At 43.5% G+C, this 25,679-nt stretch overlaps 1 protein-coding gene and 1 long non-coding RNA gene across 18 annotated transcripts in view; one reads left to right on the top strand and one right to left on the bottom strand.

The window, feature by feature from the left end:
- Nucleotides 1-14,774, top strand: part of LOC104002394 (uncharacterized) — a 336,523-nt gene extending 321,749 nt beyond the window's left edge. For 3 of the 6 annotated variants that reach the window (XR_010151447.1, XR_008539368.2, XR_008539371.2), the window contains 3 exons: nucleotides 3,137-3,230; nucleotides 5,214-5,360; nucleotides 13,937-14,774. This is a non-coding gene — a long non-coding RNA (uncharacterized LOC104002394). Of the gene's footprint in view, nucleotides 1-3,136; nucleotides 3,231-3,845; nucleotides 5,361-5,880; nucleotides 6,478-13,936 lie in introns of those variants that run through there. The other 3 variants (XR_008539370.2, XR_008539367.2, XR_008539369.2) reach the window with 3 other exon arrangements.
- MINAR1 (membrane integral NOTCH2 associated receptor 1) overlaps nucleotides 692-25,679 on the bottom strand; it is a 58,214-nt gene continuing 33,226 nt past the window's right edge. The window contains exons 1-8 of one of the 12 annotated variants that reach the window (XR_010151442.1): nucleotides 11,828-14,125; nucleotides 6,802-7,056; nucleotides 6,362-6,427; nucleotides 6,078-6,207; nucleotides 5,625-5,731; nucleotides 4,776-4,865; nucleotides 1,354-1,982; nucleotides 692-1,210 (exon numbers count right to left, since the gene is read on the bottom strand). Coding sequence is in view for 3 of the 12 variants with exons in the window: in XM_001154012.7 (XP_001154012.1) it covers nucleotides 1,785-1,982; nucleotides 6,802-7,056; nucleotides 11,828-14,125 (2,751 nt within the window). In the remaining 9 variants the exon portion in view is untranslated. Of the gene's footprint in view, nucleotides 1,983-4,775; nucleotides 4,866-5,624; nucleotides 5,732-6,077; nucleotides 6,208-6,361; nucleotides 6,428-6,801; nucleotides 7,140-11,827; nucleotides 14,176-14,572; nucleotides 14,674-18,579; nucleotides 18,923-25,679 lie in introns of those variants that run through there. The other 11 variants (XR_010151446.1, XR_010151445.1, XR_010151443.1 and 8 more) reach the window with 11 other exon arrangements.

Here is a 25,679-nt window from a genome sequence, read left to right as displayed (position 1 = left end):
CAGTTTTTCATACTAAGGCTTAAGTTTTCGGTTACTGAAATTGAAAATCCATACATAAACATGATAATACAAATAGATAACATGAAGACTTCTAAAAATAAAGTTTCACCACAGATGACAACATTCATCCCTCACTTGTTAACATAATATAATTAACTGTCTACCCCTTAATGGTGAACAACAGAATCAGACACAGCAAGCTAAGCATTATTTGGGATTTTTCAGAATGGATGCTAGACTCCTATTGCTTTAAAAATTGAGATGCTCTCAAATCTCTCTTTTAGAAATTTATTATATCATACAGAGTGATTACACTTGCTACCAAAATCTATTTATATCCCACCTTATTATCAAAATATATATATAAGGTAGCTAGTTTCAATATATATAAGGTAGCTAGTTTCTGTCAATCCTTTTTTCTTTGACCTGTAACAAGACATTGGAATCAGATGCTGATAAGGATTCTTTCTGTTCCATTATTGTCAGAGCACCATTCAGCAGGTGGAAACAGATCAAATTTGGATGAAATTACAACAGCTTCTTTTACACTAAAGAAACCTTGCTCTCAAGTTATTTAACAGAGAAGACAATAAATAAAAATCAAGTATTTAGATAGACAGACATATAGATAAGTGGTTAAATAGATAATATTTTTTGCACTGCTGACAAGTATTCAAAACTCCGGAGTAGGTGTTGGGGTAACTGAGAAGACCTCAGTGCCTTTATTATTATTATATTATTGAACATTATTGAGCAAGCTTTCAAAATCTTTTTAAAGCCATTGAAAATGGCAGATATTAGTGGTGCGTGAAAACCATGGTTTACAGATAGAATGTCAACGTTTAGCCATTGTCTCTACTCTTCAAGGCACAAGGACAAGTTCCAAACTCTTCAACTCATGTATGAGAGGCAGAGCATCTAGTACCACCAGGAGATAGAAAATCAAGGAATAGAGCCACACACCAAAGCAAGAACAGGAGATCCTTTGGAGTGGCCATGATTTTCAAATACTGACCTTACATCGTTAGCAGGCAGCTCCCCTACACTTTGGATTGAGGACGAGGTCTCCTGGCCTGAATACCTTGGCCCATCATGCAGTCTGAGCATACTTCATTCCACGCCTGACTTGGTAGTCCAGCTCCTTCTCACTCCAAGTGCAAGGAAGAAGGTCCAGAATGTTTCCATGAAGATCTGCAGTGATGCAGACACTCTGTCGTGTTGATGACAAAAGGGCAAGAATGAAACGTCAGTAGCCCTTGATAAAAGTCGACAGAGAAGTAATACCCTTTAGGGACACACACCCTGTTACTTCACCAGCAATGGTCTAAGAACATTATGGAAAAGAGAACCCACCTCTTTTCTTCTTATGTTGCTATTTCCCTTAGTTTCTTCTAAAGAGGCGTGTATTAAATATCTTCTGTATAATTTATTCCCCACCATGAAACATCATCAAAATGGAAAGAACCCAACTAATCTTCCTTTTTTGGCTTGGAATATTCAATTTGTATTTATTGATAGTCCATGATGTTCTTTTGGTAGGAAAAGATATTGCACTTCTAAAAATGCGTCAGAGTGTAATTGAGTCAAAGCTAATAGGTAGGTAGATTTCTCACTAGAATGTATACTTTCTGAAAACCACCTTCACACCTTCATTCAACATTTGTAGAAATGCCTCCATGATTTCATCTCTATTTCAACAAATTGTTGCCTCACTGCTGCAAGATTCTAAGATATAGACGACGACATTGGTAGTCATAAGCTGTACGTAAGGTTGCATTCTTAGCTCATGATTTCATTGTGCAGATGGGCACGACAATAACGAGGATGACGGTGCATGCCGCAGCAGCGATCAGAGCAGCTATCTTGCAGACCTTGGCTCGTCTGAATTCGGCTTCTTTACGTTTCAGTAATGAATCGTATCCTGGAGTATAAATGTCTTCCATCCAGTACTCTAAATTATTTGGGTTTAAAGATTCTTGCGTCTAAAAGCGAAGAGAAGATGTTAGAAATACAGTGAATACTTGAAATCAGGTCAAAGACGTCCCGACAGTCATCACTCCTGAAGCACTTAAGTTGTCTGCAGCTGGGAGTTAGAGACTGTATTGCATAACACTGCCCCACCAGCCCCATGCCTGAGGCAGGCTACTACAGGCTCATCCCACATATCACAGATTGCATGGGCCCCTCCCTCACTAAAAATATCATGTTGGTTTTGACACAGAGAAACCCAAGGGTCTTTTATCTGTAAGCAAGCAAAATGGGGCTGAGACGAGCAAGACTGCAAACTTCAAGGGCATGCAACCAAGGAGGGGCTGGCCTCACTGCAAAGGAAACAAGGAAAGTCACTGAAAAATGCTTTCTTCCAACAGGCTCTAAGAACAGATCTGCTTGAAACAAGACCATCATAGCACTCTGAGTCAGTTCTTCTTTCTCAGAAAAGCTTCTACTGAAAAATCAAAGGAACCTCCAAGATGAGCAGTTTAAACAAAACATAGACTATTTCAAATTCAACCATTTATCTGAGCAGGTCATGCCACTGCTCAAAGTCAAGGTCTACCAACCCCATGGCAGACTGTTCCCACCCTAGACCTGCCTTGGCAATGGTTCCAGACTCGGTGCAGCTTCCCCAAAGAGAGAGCCCCCACTGACATTTGTCTGCTGATCTCCCTGGGATTAATCAACTGTCATCAGGAGAAATACCGTATTTAACTTGTATTTTCCGTGAATCCTATTCCACGTTGACAGTTATAATCTATTTCCATGAAGAAAGGCAGTGTTCTCATTTTATGGCAAGCATTTAATAATATGAGTGTCACATAAAAGCAACAGCACATTGCAATTCGAAGTGAGGTCATTTAAGTCTTTGAAATGCAAATAAAATATCCATTTTTAAGATTTTTCTTAGATTGTTTAATGCTCATAAACATGGGCACATTAAAAATTATTCATACACATATACAAACATACACATATACAAACACCACAGGCTCAAAAAACAAACCTTTCGAAGTTTTAAAAAACTCAGTTGTACCATTTATTGATGGAACAGTGATGATTCTAACGCATGCTAGTAATTCTCTGCCTGACCTTCTAGATTCATTCTCTATTTTTTTTTCATCTTGCTCTGTGCCCCTAGGAATATAACCTACATGGACACGTCATGGGGGCTCCCCTGCCCTCAAGCTCCCATGGGGTTCAGCCAATGAAGATAAGAAGAAAGAGAGATTGAGGTATTTATTCCCCCAGCTCCCTCCTGGCTGGGCTATAGTTTGGCAGTGGCCCAGCTCCTATTGGACACCTGCTCTCAGAGCTGTGGGTCTCAGTGGGTTTCAGAAACAGCCCCTTTCCCTTGGCCCTTCAGATCCAAGGGTGGCAACAGCTTCCTACTGGTGCTGGTCTCTGGGTGCTTCACCAGCTATTGTAAAGAGTCCCCTCCTTAGCTACCCCTTTGAGCATGCCACCTGCCTGCTGCCAGGACACTGACAACCCGCAGGCCCTGTACCCCTCAGGCTTTATTATCTACCTGTTGCTCATAGTTGTCTAGCACAGGGGTAGACACACTATGGCCTGCAGGCCATATCTGACCTGCCACCTGTCTTTGTACAACCCTTGAACTACGAGTGATTTTTTTCCATTTTTAAATAGTTGAAAAAAATCAAAAGAATATTTTATGACATATGAAATGCAAATCTCAGTGTCCAAAAGTAAAGATTTATGGGAACACAGCCACTCCTATTTGTTTCCAAATTGTCTATAGCTGCTTTCACACAATGGCAGATTGTACAATGGGAGATTATAAGGCCCACAAGGCCTAAAGGATTTACTATCTATCTGGTCCTTTACAGAGAAAGTTTGCCAGCCCCTGTTCTAGAACATGCTACGCGACACTGTACAATGGAAAGAGAAGGGGATCTAGGCATCACAGAAAATCTTCCTGGTCCCTTCCCTCGCCGAGGCATAATGTTTAGAGACTGCTGTTGAATTTCTCAAGTTACATGGAAGGGTGGGAGGTGGTCCTGGACATTCAGGGCACCCAAAATAGAAACCAAGACACTCTCAATGTGGGAAAAGTCCCTATTGTGCAGGGTGCTCTGTCCAACCCTTCAGCCTTTGCAAGAAACTCCTGCATCCTCTGCTAGAGCCCCAGAAGCCTCTTCCCTGAGCTTCCCAGAGCAGTTCCACTGCTGCCAAACCCTGACTGTTGGACCGCCTCTTCCTCCTGCTTGAGCCACCAAAGCTCTGCTTGCCACAGGCCCTTAGGGCCAGTCTGCTCTCCTTGGCATGAAAACATGAACACCCTTCAGCAGTTTAATAGGCACTAAAGGGCATATTTTGCTGGAAGACTGGTCTGTAGAAGTGGCTGATGCACCCCTAAAGGCTGGGTGCTGGTGGGGGTCAGACCAGCAGCCCTCCCTACCCTGGCACCTGGAAGTCAGGCTCAGCACACTATAGGTAGAACAACCTGCTCTTCTTCTCAGTCATCCTAGGGCTGGCCCAGAAGCCAAACAGTGTCTAAATGACACATCAGATTTTGTACTTTATTCCCTCCGGCTCAGACAGAAGGAAATTGGCTTTCTTTCATAGCTATATACACTATTACGGGCTGGGATTCAGTGTGTGAAATAAACTATTTTTAATTAGTTTTTTCAATAACTGTAAGCTGTAATCGCACCAAGTAGAAGAGAGGTAATACTGAGGTTTCAAGGGACACAGGTGAGTGTATGCAGTTGTTAATTAGCCCTGGCAAACACTGGAAAGAAGAACGGGGTCTGCACCTTTGCCTACGCCCTCAAGTGGGCACCACTGATGGAACTCCGGGAAGATTGTCCAGACACCCACACTGCCCTAAGACTGTACTCGAGTCTCTGCAAAGAGATGAAAAGAAAAAAGGTTGTGCTTACTGCCTTCACCAAGCTCTCAAGGTTGGCTCTTTTTTGCTGTAAACACCCTCACACGGCTATTGAACTCTCTACCTTCCTCATATTTTATGCAACTGGATACTCTCTCCTTTGGATTTTTAAGTAATGTCACCTAAAGCTCTGTAACCCCAATATCTATTTTTAATTTTTATAATTTTATCTTTATGCTTATAAACACTGGTGCAGTAAAAGCTCACATATCTGTAGGGGGAAAATCTTCCAGCTCCCTCCCTGCAAACTTTGCAAAGATGTTTCTCAGTCTATGGCTCACTTAATTAATCTAACTCTTTCAAGGTCATCCAGTGATACTGATGAAATATTCCACCGGAGGGAGAATTAAATCCCTGTCTAGCCTCCTTGCCCGCAGGAAGTTGACGGAAGAGGGATTGACCTGAAGGATCAAGGGGTATGCAGTCCAAGTGGGAATGTAACATGCATGAGGTAAGGGGGTGAGGAAGGGCTCAGGGTTGCTACTGATGCCCCCACAACCCTCACTGTCAGGGTCTGGACAGAGCTGCCCCTTCCCATAATTGCTGTCATTTAAGGCCCAAGATAAACAAATGTCATTGCAATCATTTTCTTTTGTAACATAAAACTCCACTAAACCCTTAACAAGAGAAAGATGAAATGGCAAGAAAATTGCAGAAGAGAAAGAACATGAGACTTATTGCCAGATGGTCCAGTATGAATTTAGACTTGTCTGACCTGGGGCAAATTATCGAGCTTCCTGGGGCCTCGATTTCCTCATTTGTAAACTGAAGATGGTCATAGCAATTCCTGCCTCACAGGCCACTGTGCCTGGAACTGAGAGACTGTAAAAAGCACCATGCAAAGTTGATTGATATCAGCATCACTGACCAGCCCCCAAGGGCCTTCTTTTTCAGTGCCTACTTGATGCCAGGTACTTTAATTAATTCTTACAATGACTCACAAGCTTGATATTATTATGTCCATTTAACAGGTGGAGGGACTGAACCTCAGTCAGATGGAGTGAATGCTTCAGGTCACACAGCAAAAGAGTCCTGGGTGAAAACCCAGTGCTACCAGAATGCAGTCTTTTCTCTCCACCACACTGTACCTCCCACAGCCCTCTTTGTTTTAGAGCAAGGCCATTTCAGGGAAGCCTTGCCATACCCGATCTCCACAGGCAGCTCTCACCAACTGTGCTTCAAGTGCATGGTCATTCCAGAGCCTGGACGGAACGGGCACTCCTGGTGCTATGGCCTCACTGCCTACAAAGCTAAGTGCACAGGTAGGGACAGGGTGCTTCCTTCGCTCCTGTGGTGATCTGGAGACACAGATCAACCCAGTGTGAATGGAACCAGGCAGAGCTGCCCACCAAAATAAAAGTGTGGCCAAAACCCAGCCCTGCTTGTGGGTGAACAAAAAACATGCCCTCCAGCCACAACTGCATTCACAGAGCTTCCGGGGATGGCTCTTACCTGGGGCTGCTCCATATGGAAACATAATCCATAGCTTGGCTCCCACAAATATGCTTATCCCACGTGCTACATATGGAAGGAGAAATCAGCTTGTATTTCATTAAACAGTTTGGCTCAGGTCTTGTGAGCAAATATTAGAATCTGCACTTGGTACAGAGTCGTAAATGCATTGTTAGCAAATCAGATGGCCGATAAAAAATACATAAATCAATCAAGCATTCCTACTGCTAAATGTTTACAAATAAGCAAAACAACGATCCCCTTGTTAAAAGTCTCTTCTGCTCTATGATTTATTAAAGTTCTGAATTCCATGTTGGGGGCCCAGGGAGTTGAAGGGTGTGGAAGTGGGCTGGCCGGTCTAAGCCGTCCGTGATCCATTCCAGGGCATTTGCCAGGGCACAGCTGGGCTTTCCCCCACCCAGGGACAGTGAGAGGCTCACCTGAAGGTCCAGGGCTGTCAGCTTGCCCTTGTCGCCCGCATTCCGTGCATACTCCTCAATGGTCCAAGAAGGTTGGCCCCGCTTCACCTCGGCCAACTCGGTCAGCCGCATGTCTGTGTACAGGGGGTTGCTCTTCATGTGGGCCTTGAGGGAGGCAGGGTAGGGGTGAGGGCTGAACACCTGCTCCACCAGGAAGCCATCTTTGGGCTGCTTGGGCAGTCGGTGCTGTGGGGGAATGTCGTACTGCCTGTCTGCCTGCAGAGGGGCACAAAGAAGTCCAGACAAGTGGCACAGATGCCCTTGGATTTCACAGTGCAATTGAGCAGCCAGCAGCTTTCCTGGAGACATTCAGGTAGCAAAGTGCAGTTACTTCCAGGCAAATCAAAAGTATGAAAGCATAGCCATATTGAGGGAAATTCTCTAGGAAAAGCTTATGATCATAATGTTACTAATATAAACTAACATTTCTGTGCCAGAAAAAGGTTATTTAATATAATCTTTACGCCATCACTACCATTGTGAATCCCCATTGCACAGGTAGGAAAATGGAGCCCAGACTCAGTAACTTGCCCCGAGGCACACAGCTAGTAAGGGGTGGAGCTAGGATTTAAACCTGATCATCTGGCTTTAGAGTCATTGTTTAACTACTGATATTAATGCCCCCTCTTTCTTTTACCATTTGCACGGGGTACAGATGAGTAAAAGATACGGGTCCTTTCCTCAAGGAACTCACTGAAAACCCTGATGCTACACTGCTTCTTTGGAGGGAAGAAGCTGAGTCAGAAAGCACATGTTGGGAGCCTCTAGTGATTTTCCCAGGCAGCAGATGGGCCCCTGGTCAGAGGGGATATGGCCTTCAGGATAAGAAAGAAGTCTGGGCAGCAGTGTGGAGGTAGGAAGGTGCCTAAAACAGGTGGCAATAATTAATATTCTCAGTCCTTGAAATGCAAGCCAAGGGTTTCTGCTCTCAGTATACCTGTTATAAGACTGGGTTGGTGCTCATTATGTGACCTCTTAGAACTGTGTTCAGACCCTTCAGCCAGCATTTGCGCCTTTGAACTATAACCGCCAGTTTGCCCATCTGGCTCCTCTGCTAAACTATGAGTTCCTTAAAGGCAAGGGATCGTTTTGTTCACCTTTTAATCCCCTTCTCCAGCAACATAATACCACCAAGTAGAAGACACTCCATGAATATTCATCAGAGGGTTAGAGGCCAATGATATGAAGTCATGTGTATGGAACAGAGAGCAAAGAAGTTGTGTATCTCAGTAATAGCAAGAGAAAAAGGAAAAAAGAATGTGAGTCAAGGTGTGTGTACAGAAGGAAGAGAAGGAGAATGTTTAGGTGTGATGCAATGAGAGTTGATGTGCAAGAACGTGGGCACACATGTATGTGTGTGACCTATACACTTGCATAGAGGCTGGAAGCACACCTGGTGTATGTGTGTATGTGTGTGAGTGTGTGGATCAGATGCTTGCATAGGGGCTGGAAGCACACTTGTATGTGTGTACGTGTGAGTGTGTAGGTCATACACTTGCATAGGGGCTGGAAGCACATGTGGTGTATGTGTGTGTGGATCATATGCTTGCATAGGGGTTGGAAGCACACGTGGTGTATGTGTGTGTGGATCATATGCTTGCATAGGGGTTGGAAGCACACGTGGTGTATGTGTGTACATGTGTGAGTGTGTGGGTCCTACACCTGCATGGGGACTGGAAACACATCTCCACCTACCAGCAAACCCAACCCATTGGCTCTTACCCAAATAGAGCATAACATTTGGCTATTCTAGACCATCAAGACTGCTGACACTGACACAGAGAACACAGGATAAACCCACACAAGAAAATGAGGTTCCCTCTTATTTTCTAACTCATCAAAGCCAAGTATCTTCTAAGAGACTTCACCAGTTTTTGCTCATCACCACTGCCCAACACTCAGAGAGCTCCTATTGCATGCAGAGTCTGCACCAAGCTGGGAGGAAGGGGAGATGGTGATAATAGCTACGATGGTAGCCACTGCAGGCATAATTGCAATTAACCAACGGCTATGTGTCCACCACTCTGCTCAGTGCTAAACATGCATTGTCTTCATTTCATCTTCTCATTAAAATTCTGAGGTTGTAACTATTATTATCCCTAGTATGGATGTGGAAACTCAGAGAGGTTAAGAGACTGACCCAATGTCAGACAGCTGGTAAGTGGCAGAGCCAGGATTTGAAACTGTTTTCACTTCTAAGATGGAAAGTTTCATTGCTGCCCATGCCTGTTCGTATCACTGAGTTTGTGTTCTCACTGGGCAGTCAATATATACACATAATACGTATTTTCAATAAAAGTTTCCATCCACTATGTCTGAACAAACAGGATTAAGGGCTAGAGACCAGCAATAAGCCCTAGGAAAGCTTACAGAGACTTATGAAGTAAGGGGCCTTGACGGGAGCATAGGACTTAGATCAGTACAGGGGAGGTGGACCAGAGAGTCTTGGTGGAGGATTCACATAAAGAAAAGTTTGACAGTGAAATAGGGCCTGGCCGTCATAGGTGCTCAATTAGTGTTTACTGAATGGGTGACCAAATGAATGAGCATGGCTATTTTGAGGCAAAACAGGAAGACTCATCAAGGTAGAGCAGGGTCCAGTCAAGGTATAACAGAGCCTTCTAGTTGAGGAAAGGTACATGAAATTCACAGGGTTGTGAAGGCCTGGCTAAGACGTTTGCAACTCTTTGCAGAGGCAAAGGAGAGTCAGAGAAGAGTGGGGAATAGGGGGCCCTGCGCAACCACAGAGAGTGGCATTTTAGGAAAGCGAATGCAGCAGTGGCCCATGAGATGAGATGGAAGGTGGAGAATGTGCCCAAGGATCCCCGGTAGGGAAAGAGCCTTGACTCAAGGTAGAGGTGTAAATGGAAAAGAAGGCAGAGTTGCAAAAAGACACGACAGAAGGCAAATCCATAGGGTCTGGTAGCTACGCTGGACAAAGTGAGCCCAAGAGGAGGGACCAGAGGGGCTTCTTCAGTTTGGAGGATTGCTAGAATGCTGACCCCATCTTCACCCCTCCCAGAATGGAAATAGTGAGAGGGAACACTGGTTTTAAAGGAACAGAAAAGCCTGCTTTGGGAACTGTAGATTTTGACATGTAGGCAAGACATTTAGGGGAAACTGGCCTTCAGCAGTTTGACATATGCAACCAAAGCTCCAAAGGTGGGCCGGGTCTGGTCACTACCATGGGAATCACCATCCCCAAGGTGGTGAGAGTCACAAGCCAGGAAGGAGAAATGAGGTTGCAGAAGGGGACAAAATAAAGAGAATGCATCCCCAGTGTTAGCAACTTTGTGTTAGGCCTATCGAGTGGATCTGACTCAAGCTTGTGTCTGCTCATTCCTGCTGGCTTTGTGAAGCTTTGACATTTGATAGGTGGGAGGCATGGCTGGTTCAGTTTAACCTAATATTTCTACAGAAGCACCTAACCATTTGAGTTCTCTAAATGGCCACTGTTCAATGATATCTGAAACCCAAAGCACCAGAAACCTGGCCAGACCCTGGCAGCTAAGAGATAGTGACAATAGAACCCAAGGGGAGGACTGGATCTGGGCATCTTGTGCCCAGCATGGCAGCATATATCAAACTCTGGATCCTCTCCAACACCACATGCAGTAAGCCGCTCCAGAAGCACACAGCAGTAACCAGCAGACACTAGAGGTTTATTTAAAATCAGGGGGAAAAAAAAAAGGCTTCTTCTACTCCCTCCCCTCTTTGGACCCTGAAAATTTCCTTAAAACCCAGTTTTACAAGCTTTTCCTTCTCAGCACCATTTGAGGAGCTCGGCCTCCTCCCTGGCTTTGAATGTCTGCAGCCCACACCACTGTCACTCTCTGACAACTCAGACCTTGGAGACCTTAGGAGCAGGGCCTTGTCTGTCCACTGACCTTTTAGAAGCAGGACATGGAATGGAGACAAGCAACAAACTGAAGTTGCATCACCTTGGCCAGAAAGGGGTCACTGTAACCCAGTTAGAATGAACAGGATGGGCCACAGGTCCCATAGAAACAAACCACCCTTACTGCAGGGGGTGAGAGAAAGAAAGGATTCAAGTGTATGTGTGCACAATGATTCTAGGACTGAGGAAGTGAAGTCTGCTATAAACATGCAAAAGCACAGAGCTTACGTGAAAGAGCCTCCAACGAACAACAGTGTAGAGAAAAAAACTAAAAAGGAAAGGAAAGACACCAGATTAAGAGTTGCCGTCTTTGCGTGGTGGAACTATGAATGACTTTCTTATCTTTTTTTTTCTTGAGACAGAGTCTTGCTCTGTTACCCAGGCTGGAGTGCACTGCATGATCTCAGCTCACTGCAACCTCTGCCTCCTGGCTTCAACCAATTCTCCTGCCTCAGCCTCCCAAGTAGCTGGGACTACAGGCTTGTGTCACCACACCTGGCTAATTTTTTTTTACATTTTTAGTAGAGATGGGGTTTCAACATATTGGCCAGGCTGGTCTCAAACTCCTGACCTCATGATCCTATTTATCTTCTTTACTTCCTAATCATCAATTTATTTTATGATGAAAAAAACCTCATACTGAAAAAGGAACATCACACATACAATGAAGTCCATGAAAAGGATGTATCAGCCAGCACCTTTTCAGTATTTTCCCTCGTGTACCTGGCCTGCATCCTATTTCAGAAAGGACAAGAAGATATCCTTGGTGATGCTTGCCTGCTCTGATACATTCCCCATTCTATGAAAATCTGTTCTCACACCACCTGTCTAATGAATCCCAACCCTACGTTCTGCTGTCAGCAACATCGCAGCATGTGCTCCTTCTAGCTGATGGACAACCTGGTGGAACACACGACCTGCCTATGTTGTCCTCTCTATTCCCATGTGAAAACCCTGCCAAACCTGGAAGGATGACTGGCACACAGAGGCCAGGCCTCTTGCCTGTTTAACGCCATGTTCAAGGCTTTGAAATACACCAGGGCTATGATGAAGCTGGTGCCCGATTATGTGAACTTAAATTTAAATTACCTCTTTAGATTTCCGATGCCAGTCTTTATTATCTCCTGGGCCTGTGTCTTTTATCTCCTCCTCATTGAGGCCCACACGGTTGGTATAAGTGATGGTGCGCCAGTCTCTGGGCGAGTTGGAGATGCTGGCAATTTTGGACTCTGTGGCACTGTTCTCCTCTGTTAGGGACCTAGAGGATGGCCTGGTGAAGAGGCTTTTTTTTAAGGCCTTGACCCGCAGGCTTTCACTGTTGCTCCCGCTAGCATCAGAGCAGCACCAGTCAGGGTTGTTCTCTAGTTTTGGTCCGTGGGAGCCAGTGTGTGCGTGGAACATCCGGGGAGAGGCACTGTCATCAGACGGACCCTCGCTTGTCAAGGAGTTCAGATCTATCTGCACACTCACCTTCTCAGGCTGTTGCATTTTCTGGTCCAATTTATTTAGTTTGCCCAAGACCTGGGAGATTTCATCACGGACACCCGACAGGGATTCCAGCTTCCGTTCGATTTCGCCAATCCTGAGCACCAGTTTGCACACACTGGTCTTCAGCTCTTCTTCCGAGTGGTGGGTGTTTTCAGGCCGGTTGCCCTTGTCTCCCTTGCTGTTGGGGACCCCATTGGCAATTTTGGTTAAGTTGTGTTCAGGGGAACTGTCGCAGTCTGACTTATGGAGCTGAGACAAGGACCCTGTGCTGTTGTAGCAGGACGACTGTATCACTCCCGTAGAGCCACTGATGCTCATGTCATCAAGAAATCGGAAAATGTCACTGATGTCGTCGCTGACAATTTCTGAGTCATCGTCTGAGTGCTTCATGGTGTGCCTGTCACTGTACTTGCCCTGACCAGAGGTGCACAGGTCTCTGCATTTCTTGGGCTCCAGCACGTGCTCGGTCTGGGTGCCCACGCTACTGGTGTCTGAGCTGAGCTGCCCACTGGTGCAGTTAATGCTCTTGTCTTTAAACTTTTTGACTGGTTCATGCTTCTCCAGGTCAACAGGGGATGAGATCTCTTTAGATTTGAGCCCATTTTGTTTTGCCGCATAAGCAATGGGGAGAATTGGCTGTTGATCCTTTGGCACAAGGTAAGTTGGGCGCCTATCTGGGGCTGGGAAATTGGGAGTCTGGCTACTGGCATTTGGATAGCGTAGCTTCTCCTCGGAGGGATTTCTATTGAAAAAAGACCGTTCAAAGTCAGGAACTTCCTCTGTGTTTAGGCTCCAGCTTTTGGCTGGCCAGGGAGTCTGCTTGTTGGGCTTCCCTAGACAGCGCCTGGCTTCTTGGGTTCCCATCACGGGAGTGGGCCCAAAATATGTAGAGGCTTGAAGGTCATCTAAGCTTTCGTGCTTTGCTCGCCTTTTGTCAGGAACCGGGGAATACACCGGATTCAGGTACTGGCTGTTATAGGGCATTTCAAAGCTGTGGTTGAAGAAGGGTGGCTTGTGGGGTTCCTTTCGACTCTGGGGTTCCCTGTGCTCATTCTCTGCTTTGCTGATGGGGCCAACCAAACTGGGGGACACTGCCATCAAATTGTGAAAATCCTCTTTGAAGATATTCCTTTTCTGGACACAGGACTGGACCACAAATGGCTCCTCATTGGAAATGAAGGTCTCCTTGATGCTCTGATTGATGGGCAGGGAGTCCTGGTCTGAAATGGACTCGTTTTCGATGTTCATGGGGAAGTAGGTCCTCTGCATCTCACAGGGCTGAGGGCTGGTCACAGAGTACGGAGCCAGGGCCTGCAACCTGTCCAGGGAAGCAGCGCGGTTTTTCACCTCTTTGCTAACTCCCAACAGGAAGTTAGGCTCAGAGGCAGGGACAAACTGTGGGCAGTCCTTGCAGTCCATCTTCCGGCACTTGGACGACTGCCTGGTGGGGTAGCCCCGGCTGAAAGACCTCTCACTCAGCTCACAGTTCAGGGGCTCACACTCAGCTGCATTGCAGATCTCTGTGTCCGACCTACATGATTCAAAGGATGCCTCCTTCTTGCGTACCTTCTGGCGGCCCGTGGGCAGCTTCTCCTTGGCAGCCCCGCCATTCATTTGGATCAGGTTGAATATCGTCACAATATCTGCTGCCACCATGATTTTCTTTGATTGCTGGTTATTCACAGTGCATTTCATCTTGTCTTTGAATAGCGTGGCTGGAAAATTGGGATCGAGACAAGCTGTGTAGAAGAGCACACTTCTCAGTTTGGCAAGCTGCGACAGGTCGAACCGGGCACAGAGAGATTTGCACAGGTCCTGATAAGAAACGGTATTTTGCTTGCTGTCCAGTTCCTCCAAGATCTTCACCAAGAAGAGGGAAGTTTCCTGACTGGTCTCCATGATTTATTACTTGAAGAGCTCTCAGACTACACTGAAACTTCAGGTCAGTTCTGTGGTGGCAATATTGAGAAAGAGAGGAGGAAAAGAGGATTATAAACACCAGTGGAGTTTGAAGTCAAGCTTCTTATAAACCATATAAAGAAATACAAAGAAAAACATTTTAATGATTAAAAATGTAATAAGGACAGTAAAAATATTCATAACATTCGATTTAGTAATTCCCTTCCTGGGAATCTACCTTAATGATTGATAACAATTATGCTTAAAGGTGTTCACTATGATGGCACTTGTAATAATGAAAAAGCAAAACATCTTAAATATCCAAATAGGAGAATACATAAACATGTTATGATATACCATGAATTTTTACAAACATTGAAACTACATTAATGTACATTCTTACAATGGACTACTACGCATCAGCAAAAAAGAACAAACCACTAGTACATGCAAGGACGTGGATGAATCTCGAATGTATCGTGTGTGGGTGGAAGAAGCCAGAGTCAGAAGGTACATCCTCCACTGCATGATTCCATCTTAATGACATTCTGGAAGACAGATCAGTGGTTGCCAAGACCTGGATGTGAGGAGGAGGGTTGACCTCAAAGGGGCACAGAGAAGTTTTCCTAAATGATATCATTGTTCTACATCCTGGTTGTGGTGGTGGTTACATGACTGTAGGCATTTGTCAAAACTCACAGGACTCTAAACTAGAAAGTGTAAGTTTTACTGTACATAAATAATACCTCAATTTAGAAATTACATAATGAAGACTTTTCATAACAAAACTATAATATTGAGTGAAAAAAATATGAAAATAAATCTGTATAAGATCATAATGGTATAAAATTATGCATTCTTGAAAACAAAAATGAAAGAAAATAATGTGCACTAAGATGCTAATAGTGGTAAGTTCGGATTGTAAATATGGATTTTTTTCTGAATTAGTAATCTCTCTTCCCTAATACTTTATTATGTAAGTTTTCAAATATACAGCAAAGTTGAAAGAATTTTATAATGAACACTAATATACCCAAGATCTGGATTCTCCATTAATATTTTACTTTATCTGCTTTATTACATATCTATCCATATATTCATCATCAAGCTTTCTTATTTTTTTGATTCACTTCAGAGTAAATTGCAGACATCTGTACACTTCTTCCAAATACTTCATCATACATATCATTAACCCAATTCAAAAACTGTTCACAGATTTTCTTTTAATGTAAAATGTACGTACAATGAAGTTCACAAATCTTAAGGGTGCACTGGCGGATGTTTCAACAATTATGTATGCCTGTGTAGAAACCGAAGCCCCTATAAAGAACTAGAATGTTCCCATTGCCCCAGAAAGTTTCCTCATGCCCTTTTCTGTTCAACCACTGTTATTTTTATAGGTTTTTTTTTATTTCCCATCTTTTCTAAAATTCTTACAATGAGCATTTGTTATTTTGTAAGCACCAAACAATAATAAACTTTACCTTGAAATTGAACAAAAACACTACATTAACAGATCTTGGATGGTAAAATTAAAAATACCAAACCAAACATTTAACAAAATTTCATTAGAGAAGGTGAAGCCCTTAGTTGATAAACATAGATGCAGGTTCTAAGACTTACAGACACACATCAAATTACACAATGTGTTCATTTCCCTGGTCGCATACTGCTTAGAAAATTAGTATTTTGATAACTGATTTGTTGATTTTAAAGTTAACACAGTTCACATGTACCCAACCCATTTTCTAAGGGAATAGTATATTTTCTTTGGATTAAATTTTAGCAGCTCGAGGTAATGAGCTTTCTCTCCATCCTGAAGGCAGCCACTCCCAATAGGCTTCTATAAACATTAGCCTGGTTTCTCCCATGAATGTCTGGAGGGATATGCAGAGACTAGTGGTTTGCATTTTCTTGCAAGGAAAAGGAAACAAACCCTTGAGAGGTTCTGTTCCTGCCCAGAACAAGTCACCAGGAAACCCATTTCTTCCCACCCCGCCCCAGCCTTCCAATCCATCTGATGGAAGCATTCTGTGTCCAAATGTTCTGGCTTGTTAAAGGTGGGGACAGCCTGTCACAAGGGGTCTCAAGTAAATGAATGGGTGTAGATATCAGAGCACAGGACCAGTGAATGTAATTTTGGGAACAGCAACTACAACTCATGCATATATTTTATCGTTTGGGTGACACGAAGCCCTTTCAGGACTTCCAAGCTAATCCCATGTGTGTCCTACCATGCACCTCCCAGGAAAACCCAACACTTTGCTTCTCTGGGAAGATTTCTCAACTTTCTATCCTACTTTGCATGGCAAAGGAAATCCCAGGTCAAAAACCCTATTTGGAAAACCAAGGCCCAGTGTCTCCTGAAGTGAATAAAAGAAGTACAAACAAATATGGTAAGCCTGAGTTATGTTTTATCAAAACTGAAAGTAGGAGGTCTGTGGATAGAAACAGGTGCATGGACACACGTGCAGCACAGGTGCATGTAATGATCAGTTATCATAGAGAAACTGCACCCAGATTTCCTACAATGCACCAACGAGAACCAGAGAGGAAGAAGAGCAAGAGCAGAGATGGACTGAAAAATCTGTTTCCAGGCTCTGTAGCAGTGGAACAGGATCCAGCCTCCAGCATGAAGCCCTCAGCAGTCTACCTTATTTGACCACACAAACAACTGTGTAGGGCAGGAAGAGTACCCCCATGTTACAGATAAGGAAACTGAGGAACTCAGAGAGGAAGTAGCTGTATAATCCAGAGAGGTGACATGAGTTGCCAGGGGTCCTGTTTGGGGTTAGGGGCCCAAGTGGACTCCAACCCAGGTCTTCTGACGCTGTTGAAGGGGCACTAGGCTCAATCGCATGCCAGGAGGACAAGCATCCACCGCCTACTGACAGAAGTGAATGAGGGGTGGAGGAGCCACTGTGGACTGACCACCTACTATGTGCTGAGGCCTTACATGATTTTAAGCAACAGCTCAGAGAGGGGGGCACGGACATTCCCCAGCTATTCAAGAGAAATGAGGAAAAGGAGGCTAGAGAAACTCCACTCAGAGCATAACGCATCACAGTCTGAAGCCGGATCTGGTCAAAGAGCAAGGCAGAAATAGCCGCCTGGAATCTCTGGGGGCTGAGCAAACTGCCCTGGCACATATGTGCATGCACATATGTGCCAGGGCAGCTTCACACTCACACAGACTCACCTATACACTCACACGCAGACACATTCACATAGCTTCACTCAGATTCACCCAGACACACCTACACACACTCACACAGCTTCACACTCACACAGACTCACCCATACACTCACATGCAGACACACTGACAGCTTCACACCCACAGAGCTTCACACTTAGACTCACCTAGACACAGACACGCACACGGCTTCACACACTCACCCACACCCCCCCACACACACACCCACACACAGACTCACCCACACACCCACACAGACTCATCCAGACACCCACACACACACACCCAGACTCATACCCACACCCACCCAGACACACACCCACACACACACACAGACTCATCCAGACATCCAGACTAACCCAGACTCACACCTACACAGACTCACCCATACACTCACACACACCCACACCCACACACTCACCCAGTCATACCCATACATTCATATAGCTTCACACTCAGACTCACATCCACACACAGCTTCACACCCAGACTCACACCCACACACACTCACACACAGACTCACCCACACACTCACAACACACAGACTCACCCACACTCACACAGCTTCACACTTGCACAGCTTCAGTCATGCAGACTCAGAGACATACATATACCCAGACACACTCACACAGCTTCAGTCACACTCATCCACACACATCCAGACACTTGCACAGCTTCCCAGCTTCACACTCACACAGACCTAAACACACAGACTCACGCTCATGCACATACACACAACACATTCATACACTCTCAAGCACACACACATTCACCTAGACACTCACACAGACCTACACATACACAGCTGCACACACATACGCTGTCGCACTTCCACACACCCATGTGTACACACAATTCACACAAGTACTCAAGCTCCCACACATCCACAAACACATTCACACCTCTGCACACACACACATTCACAAACGCGTATACACCACATACACAGGCTCACTCACAATCTCCACACTCTTTCTCTCCTAGGTGTCTCTTAGCTCTGTTCTCTCCGAAGTGTCTCTTAGCTCTGTCCTCAGGGTTTAAACGTTAACATCCCAGCACATCTCCATGCATATTTTGGGGGCTAAGCAGTCAACAAATCCACCCCTCTCTGGCGTTTGGGAAGCTGACCCCATGATGCCGCACATTGCCTGCCAACAAGACCTGCAAACGCAGCCACTAGCAGCACCCTGTCACCCCCACCCCCATGTGGAAAAGCTCCGCAAAGACTCTGAGAGGCCAATCACAGGACTTCCATCCCACCTGGCTTCAGAGCTCCTTGCTGAGGAACAGCCATGCCCAGCGCGGCAGGGAAGCTGGCAGGAGGAGCCGGTGAGCAGCAGAGATCCGAAAATCATGAGGCCAGACTGGGGATTGCCTGCAGCACATCAGGCCCCCATCGGGCCCAACTGACTGCCCAAGCCAACACCGTAGCCCAGGCCTCCCCTCCCCTGTGTCTCCCGCAGACCCGTCTGCTTGGAGGCCTGCTGCCTCGGCTGCCCACATCCTCCTGCAGTCCTGCTCACCCACGCCGGCTCCTGGAACAGCCCTTCTGCCCCAGTCCCTCGCCAGGTCCCAGAGTCTCCTCTGTTCCATCCGTGGTGCTCAACAGCCCTCCGCCTGTGCCTTGGCTAAAGCGCTTATGACGCAGGAGTTTTCAACCAGGTAAGATTCACCTGGGATGGTTTTAAAACATTGAGACCTGGCCTCCCCTACCCTAGACCAGTTAAATCAGAATTCCTAGGAGGGGTCCAGGTCTTTAGGAGTTTTAAAAGCCACCCCAAATTTCTGAACCATGGGCCTCCAGATTTTGGGACCAAGAAGCCCCATTTAATAAGTCGGAGGGATGAGGTTTGTGAAAGGCATTGAAGCCTAACGGTAGAGAGGAGCGACAGGGGCCCACAGACCTGGGCTCAGACTCCAGTCCTGCCCACTATGTGACGTTGGATAGGTTACTTACAGCTCCCACACCCTGCCTCAGTTTTTTCATCTGTAACAATGGGTTTAATTAACAAGCATATGTAAAGCACTTAATAATAAAGAGCTTCCCATGTGACAGGCATTCAACAAATAACAGCTGTCACTCATGGAACAGCTGTAGCAATGGGAATTCTAGCAGTCTCAGTGGCTTCATGCCTCACAGCACCCTCTGCAGGTTATAAAAAAGGAGTATTTTTGAAAAATGACTCTATTCTGTACAAAGAGCAAGAGACGCCTGCCTAAAGCAGGATTCTGGCCTCTCAAGTTTTACATTTTCAACTTATTTAAAGACTTTTAGTTTCTCATTATAAAAAGCTTCATCCTCAACCACATGCTCCCATGGACCTTCAGTAGACTGATGATTTACTGCCTCTGTCTAGGCTGCACACGACCTCAGAGGGGAATAACAAATTGGCTGTGGGGTTCATTATTCAGCTTTTTTTTTTCTTAATAGGAAGACAGTTCAGAAAACTGATTCCATGAAAAGTTCTGAAAGCCAGAGGTTGAAATTGCTCACTCAGAATTAATGGGGGTGCTCTCGTCGCCCGCCAATCCAAACTACAGCACACCCTCCTCACTATGTGACTCTTACTTTGTGCGTCTGCCTTATGTGTCCTTGAAGATTCTGTAGGTGTCCAGCCCCCACTAAAACTTGTTTCTGAGCACCCAGAATGTGCATGAGACTGGGCTAGGCACAGCTGAGAAAGGTAAAGGGAAGAAAACACTCTTTAGAGCGGGCTGGATGGGACCACAGTGAACTCCAGCCTAACCCTTCATTTTATGGTCAAGAAAACTGGGGTCCAGAGAGTAACATGACTTTTCAAAGGCACATGTAGAGCTAGTGGCAGAACTGTCCCCAGCACCCAGGGTTCCTGACCCCTAGGCTGTTTTCATAAATGTCTGCAAGAATGCCAGTTCTGACTGTCAAGTGCCAGAGGAGCATAAACATGGAGCTGGGAACCCGATTAAGGGGGAGATGAATTCCAGCCATGGGGAAAAGGTAAAGCTGGCTTCACAGAGAAGGTGCCATCTGCAGTGGCCGCAAAGACTAAAGAGGAGGAGAGTGTTTGATGGTCTGGAGAAAAGGGACAGGGTAGGTACTCTAGGCAGAGGGCAGAAGGCATGACGGTACAGGGCAGCAGAGAAGAGTCTGTATGTCTGGTAGGGATGGAGAGAAGGAGGTGGAGCTGGACAAACAATTTAGATAGGGAGTGCTATGGTTTGATTGTGTCCCTTCAAGATTCAGGTGTTGCCAGTGTGATAGTTTTAAGAAGTAGGAGCTTTAAGACCCCTTCCCAGGAATTCTGATTTAACTGGTCTAGGGTAGGGGAGGCCAGGTCTCAATAGGTTTTAAAAAACCATCCCAGGTGATTGTGATTAGGCCATAAGGGCTCCTCCCTAACGAATGGGTTTCATGCCCTTATAAAATGAGGCTTTGTGCAGCATTCTGCTAGCTTGCCCTTTTGCCCTTTTGCTATGTGAAGATGCAACAAAAATGCCCCCACCAGATACATCAGAAACTGTCACCTTGATCTTGGACTTCCCGGCCTCCAGAACTATGAGAAGTAAATTTCTGTTCCTTATAAATTACCTAGGCTCATGTATTCTGTTATAGCAACACAAACATACTAAGATAGGGCGTACACTAAACTCTGGGCTGGGAGTCTGAACTCAATTCTGTAGTAAATGAGAGCTGGGAACTGACAAAGTGGGTGTTAGAGCAGAGCAAGCCTGCGGTTAAGATGAGCACTGCAACCTACAGGATATGCTGATGGGGATCCATATTGTCTTAGCCCCTTTCAAAACCTCCTACCCGTATACAGCGAAGGGAAGAACTCCAGGCTCCTCTAATTCCTAACCCATAGGTATTTCCACTAGGTAATAGTCTGTAGCTTTGGGAAAGGGCAGAACCAGATGCCTGATTTTTTTTCCCATTACCCTGTGGCACCTTGTTCATTTCTCATGCCACATTCTGGGCATGATAAATGTTGTTGCTGTCCAGTCTACAGAGCTAAAATGAATACCCACCCTTTCACAATCTTACGCATATTCAACTGCTCACACTCTTGGCATCTAATGTTAATCAAAGCAGAGCAAAAAGAGAGAGAGATGATTTAGGGATATAGTTTGTAGTATTGCTGCTTGAATCTTTGGACAAAAGACAAGCTCTCTGAATTTCATTTCCGCCAACTCCATTAGAAATCTAATCTTCCCTTCTGCTACCAACAGCCCCAAAATGAATGACCTATACCTTGAACTGGATTAGCAAAACTCAGTTATAAAGTATTCTTATCAAACCTTTCCAATACGCCAAAATATATTGATCTTTCAAAAACTGAAATAAAGTGCAGAGATATAACAGCCACAATGTTCTCATTTCACGCTCACGAAAGCACACTGCAAGAGAATTCATCTGCAGTATTCATGTAATTCCTGCGTCGGTGTTGGCCTGCTTGTTTTGAATTTTGTCTTGCTTCTGGTTTTAGGATGGTGGTTGCTACTGTGATTTGGTGAAACTATAAAAGGAAGCTATCAATTTAGGAATATAAAATTTGTGATTAAGAATTTCTACATTGTTTGTGTCACCTCTAATAAAATTTCAAACTTAAGGGGGAACACTTTCTCTCCCAGAGATAGCCATCTTCCACAAAAAAATTGCTAAAGAGGGCAGCAAGGAGTTGGGAAGGGGTTACACTTCTGTTTCTCAAGACGTATACCTGCAGAGCTCAACCCTAGGGCAAAGCCCTTGGTTAAGAAATCAAGTGATTATGAAGCAATTTCCAGATCTGGCAAGAAAGTAAGCTTAGAGAATGTGAAAAACTCTGATTATGAACACCTCAAAATGCTGGATAAGGTGCAAATTTTTTTCTTAACGGGCATAACTAAACTTGCGAGAGCAAGCTAAATGCCCAGATTCCAGAAATAGAGAAGAGATTGAAAATCACAGAGGTAGACAGGAGAGCTGGCACTGTGGCTGCCCTAAGAGTAAAGGGGATGGTCCTTCTAAGGTAGATTAGGATAGGCCTTCCATGAGATGGAGAGTGGAAACACAGATGTCTGCATAAAGCTGGGACCCTTGAAGGACTATTCTCTAGCTTTATGTGAAAGGATGAAAAAAATCTGGTGCACAGTAAACAAGGACACTTGTCAGCCTCTGCCTGGGCTCTGGGTTAAATAAAGTAAAAAATTACCCCTTAGAAATGGAAAACAAGGCCAATGTCTTAAATATTTTGGGGCCCAAATTTATGTTGTCATGGTGTGCAAGAACTCTTGAGCTAAGAAATTAATGTAAAAAATCAGTTCCATGCTGCTAATGTCCATGGGTGCAAGCAGAAACAAGAGCAAAAGTACTCAAGACAATCAAAGGTGCATAGAAGCACCACAGAGAAAAGAATCCACCTTAAGGTTGAATTATATTTTTAAAAATTACAACACACAAGAGAAAATACTACTCAATGAGTAAGAATCAGCAGACACAAAATCACCAGCAGGATTAGAACTTCAAGAACTTAAAAAAATGAATCCACAATCTTAAAGAAGATACAAATATACTTAAAATAAGTAAAGGCATAAAATTAATAGAAAATCCAAATAAAAGAAGACACTATGAAAAAAGTACATACAGATCTGGAAAAGAAGTATACTAATAGAAAAAGAACCATTAAAATACAAAACACAGTGGCATTAAATAGCATATTAGATCTAAATAAAGAGAAAGTCTATGAACTGGAAGATAGGTCTAAGGGAATTTAGCTGAATGCAGCACAAAGAGATACAAAGATAAAAGACATGAAACTGGCCGGGGGCAGTGGCTCACACCTGTAATCCCAGAGCTTTGGGAGGCTGTGGGTGGATCATTTGAGGTCAGGAGTTCAAGACCAGCCTGGCCAACATGGTGAAACCCTGTCTCTACTAAAAATACAAAAAGTTAGCTGGGCATGGTGGCATGCACCTGTAATCCCAGCTACTCAGGAGGCTGAGGCATGAGAAGCTTTTGGACCCAGGAGGCAAAGGTTGTAGTGAGTTGAGACTGCATCACAGCACTCTAGCCTGAGTGACAGAGTGAGACTCTCTCAAAAAACAAAACAGCAACAATGACAACAACAAAAACCATTAAATCAAGCTTAAGAGACATGAGCATAGAAGGATAAGTTTCAGCAAATATCTATTTGGAATTCTAGGAGAGAGAAAAGAGAATGGCAGAAAGATGATAAAAGTGATAATATATAAGAATGTTCCAGAATTGAAAGCATGAATCTTCTAACTCAAGGAGTGATATAAATACTAAATAAAACATATAAATAATGAACTCACCCTTAGATACCTAAACACATCATATTGAAACTAAAGAATACCAGAAATGAAAAGAAAAACTTGCCTAAAAAATTGAATTACCTAAAATAGAATAAACTTAAAAGCAGATTTTTAAGAACACAATTGTAGACTAAAAAATAGAAATAAAATCATTAAAATACTGAAAAAATAATATACAGATAATTTTATTACCATGTAAACTATTATTCAGAAGTAAAGATAAAGAAATAGTTTCAGAGTTTATAACTCATATTCCTTATTGTAAAAACTATAAAGAAGCTTCTTCAGAGGGAAAGAAAGTGAATCCAGAGGAAATAAGGTGATAAACATATAGTTAATTCTAATCATGTATCAACTCTATAAAACCGTTAATGAATAATTTAATGGGAGAGGAAGTGATCAGAATTAAAACTTTTAAATTACTATGTTATCTGGAAGAGGAAAGAGATGTTAAATAAATTTAAATTTTAAGTCAAATATTCATATTAGAAAAAAGTTATGAGTAATTATTAAAAGAGCAGGAAGAATCTGTACAACTTAATGCAGGACTTCTAAACCAGTGTAGAAAAAACAAGGGAACAAATAAAACCCAGTCAATTAAGAGAAGGTAGAAAATAAGAGAAATAAAGAAGCAAAGTATAACTAATTAATATCACAAATAAAATGACAGAAATATTTCAAAATACATCATATTACAATAAATGTAAATAGCTTAAACTTACCAGTTACAAGACTATGACTCTCAAGCCGGATTTTTAAAAATTAAAATAAAATGCAAAGACTACCTATAGGAGATATACCTAAAAATACTATCACAGGCTGGGCACGGTGGCTCACGCCTGTAATCCCAGCACTTTGGGAGGCCAAGGCGGGTGGATCACCTGAGGTTGGGAGTTCAAGACCAGCCTGACCAACATGGAGAAACCCCATCTCTACTAAAAATACAAAATTAGCCAGGGGTGGTGGTACATGCCTGTAATCCCAGCTACTTGGGAGGCTGAGGCAGGAGAACCACTTGAACCTGGGAGGTGGAGGTTGCGGTGAGCCAAGATCATGCCACTGCACTCCAGCCTGGGCAACAAGAGCAAAACTCCGTCTCAAAAAAAAAAAAAAAAAAAAATACTGTCACAGAAAGATTTAAAGTATAAGGATGAAATAAGATTTATCAATCAAAACTAAATCAGAGTATTGTTAGTGTTTGTTACAGGCAAAATGGCATCACAGTTAAAGATTCTAAACTCTGGAGCCAAATTGCCCAAATTTAAATACAAGCTGTTCTACTTATAAGCTATGTGATTTATTAGTTATTAGTTGGAGCACTTATTAGTTATTATCCTGGGGCACATTATAGGTCTCTCTGTACTTTAGTTTCCTTATCTGCAAAATGGGGATGATAATAGTATCTACTTTATATGATTTGTTTTATGTAATAGTCCCTTGCATACAATAAGCACTCTAATAAGTGTGAGCTATAACATTATTATTATATTAACATAAATAATAAAGATATTAAGGTTAAAAATCATTAGGGATACAAATAATTATTGCAAAAATGATAAATAAAAACAACTCACCAGGAAAACAATCCTGAACATATCGACACTCAATAATATAGCCTTAAAAATACATGAAGCAAAAATTAACAAAATTTCTAGGAAACATGTGAAATTCACAATAATGCATAGAGATTTTAACATATCTTTCTCAAGAAACTGAGTGATCAAAGAAAATAATACATTTGATATAAAAATACTAAAACAACACAATTAACACACTTGATCTATACATATAGAGAACCTGGACCCAAGAATACACATTCTTTTCAAGTAATGCTGGCCACATATTATGATACAAATTTTTAAAAAAATGAATTTATATCCTGCAGTGATTTTTTTTACAATAAAGTAATAAAATTAACAAATGTATACCCAAAGATATCACCTGAACACATGGAAATTTAAACATACAGGTCTCAATAAGCCATAGGTCAAAAAACTAATCATAGTAAAAATTAGAATATGGTTATAATTAAATGTAATGAAAATACTACATATCAAAACTATAAACTA

Source organism: Pan troglodytes, chromosome 16, assembly GCF_028858775.2.
Source record: "Pan troglodytes isolate AG18354 chromosome 16, NHGRI_mPanTro3-v2.0_pri, whole genome shotgun sequence".
Taxonomy (NCBI): domain Eukaryota; kingdom Metazoa; phylum Chordata; class Mammalia; order Primates; family Hominidae; genus Pan; species Pan troglodytes.
The sequence above is the reverse complement of the archived record's forward strand: the minus strand, read 5'-3'. Positions and strand labels throughout refer to the sequence as shown.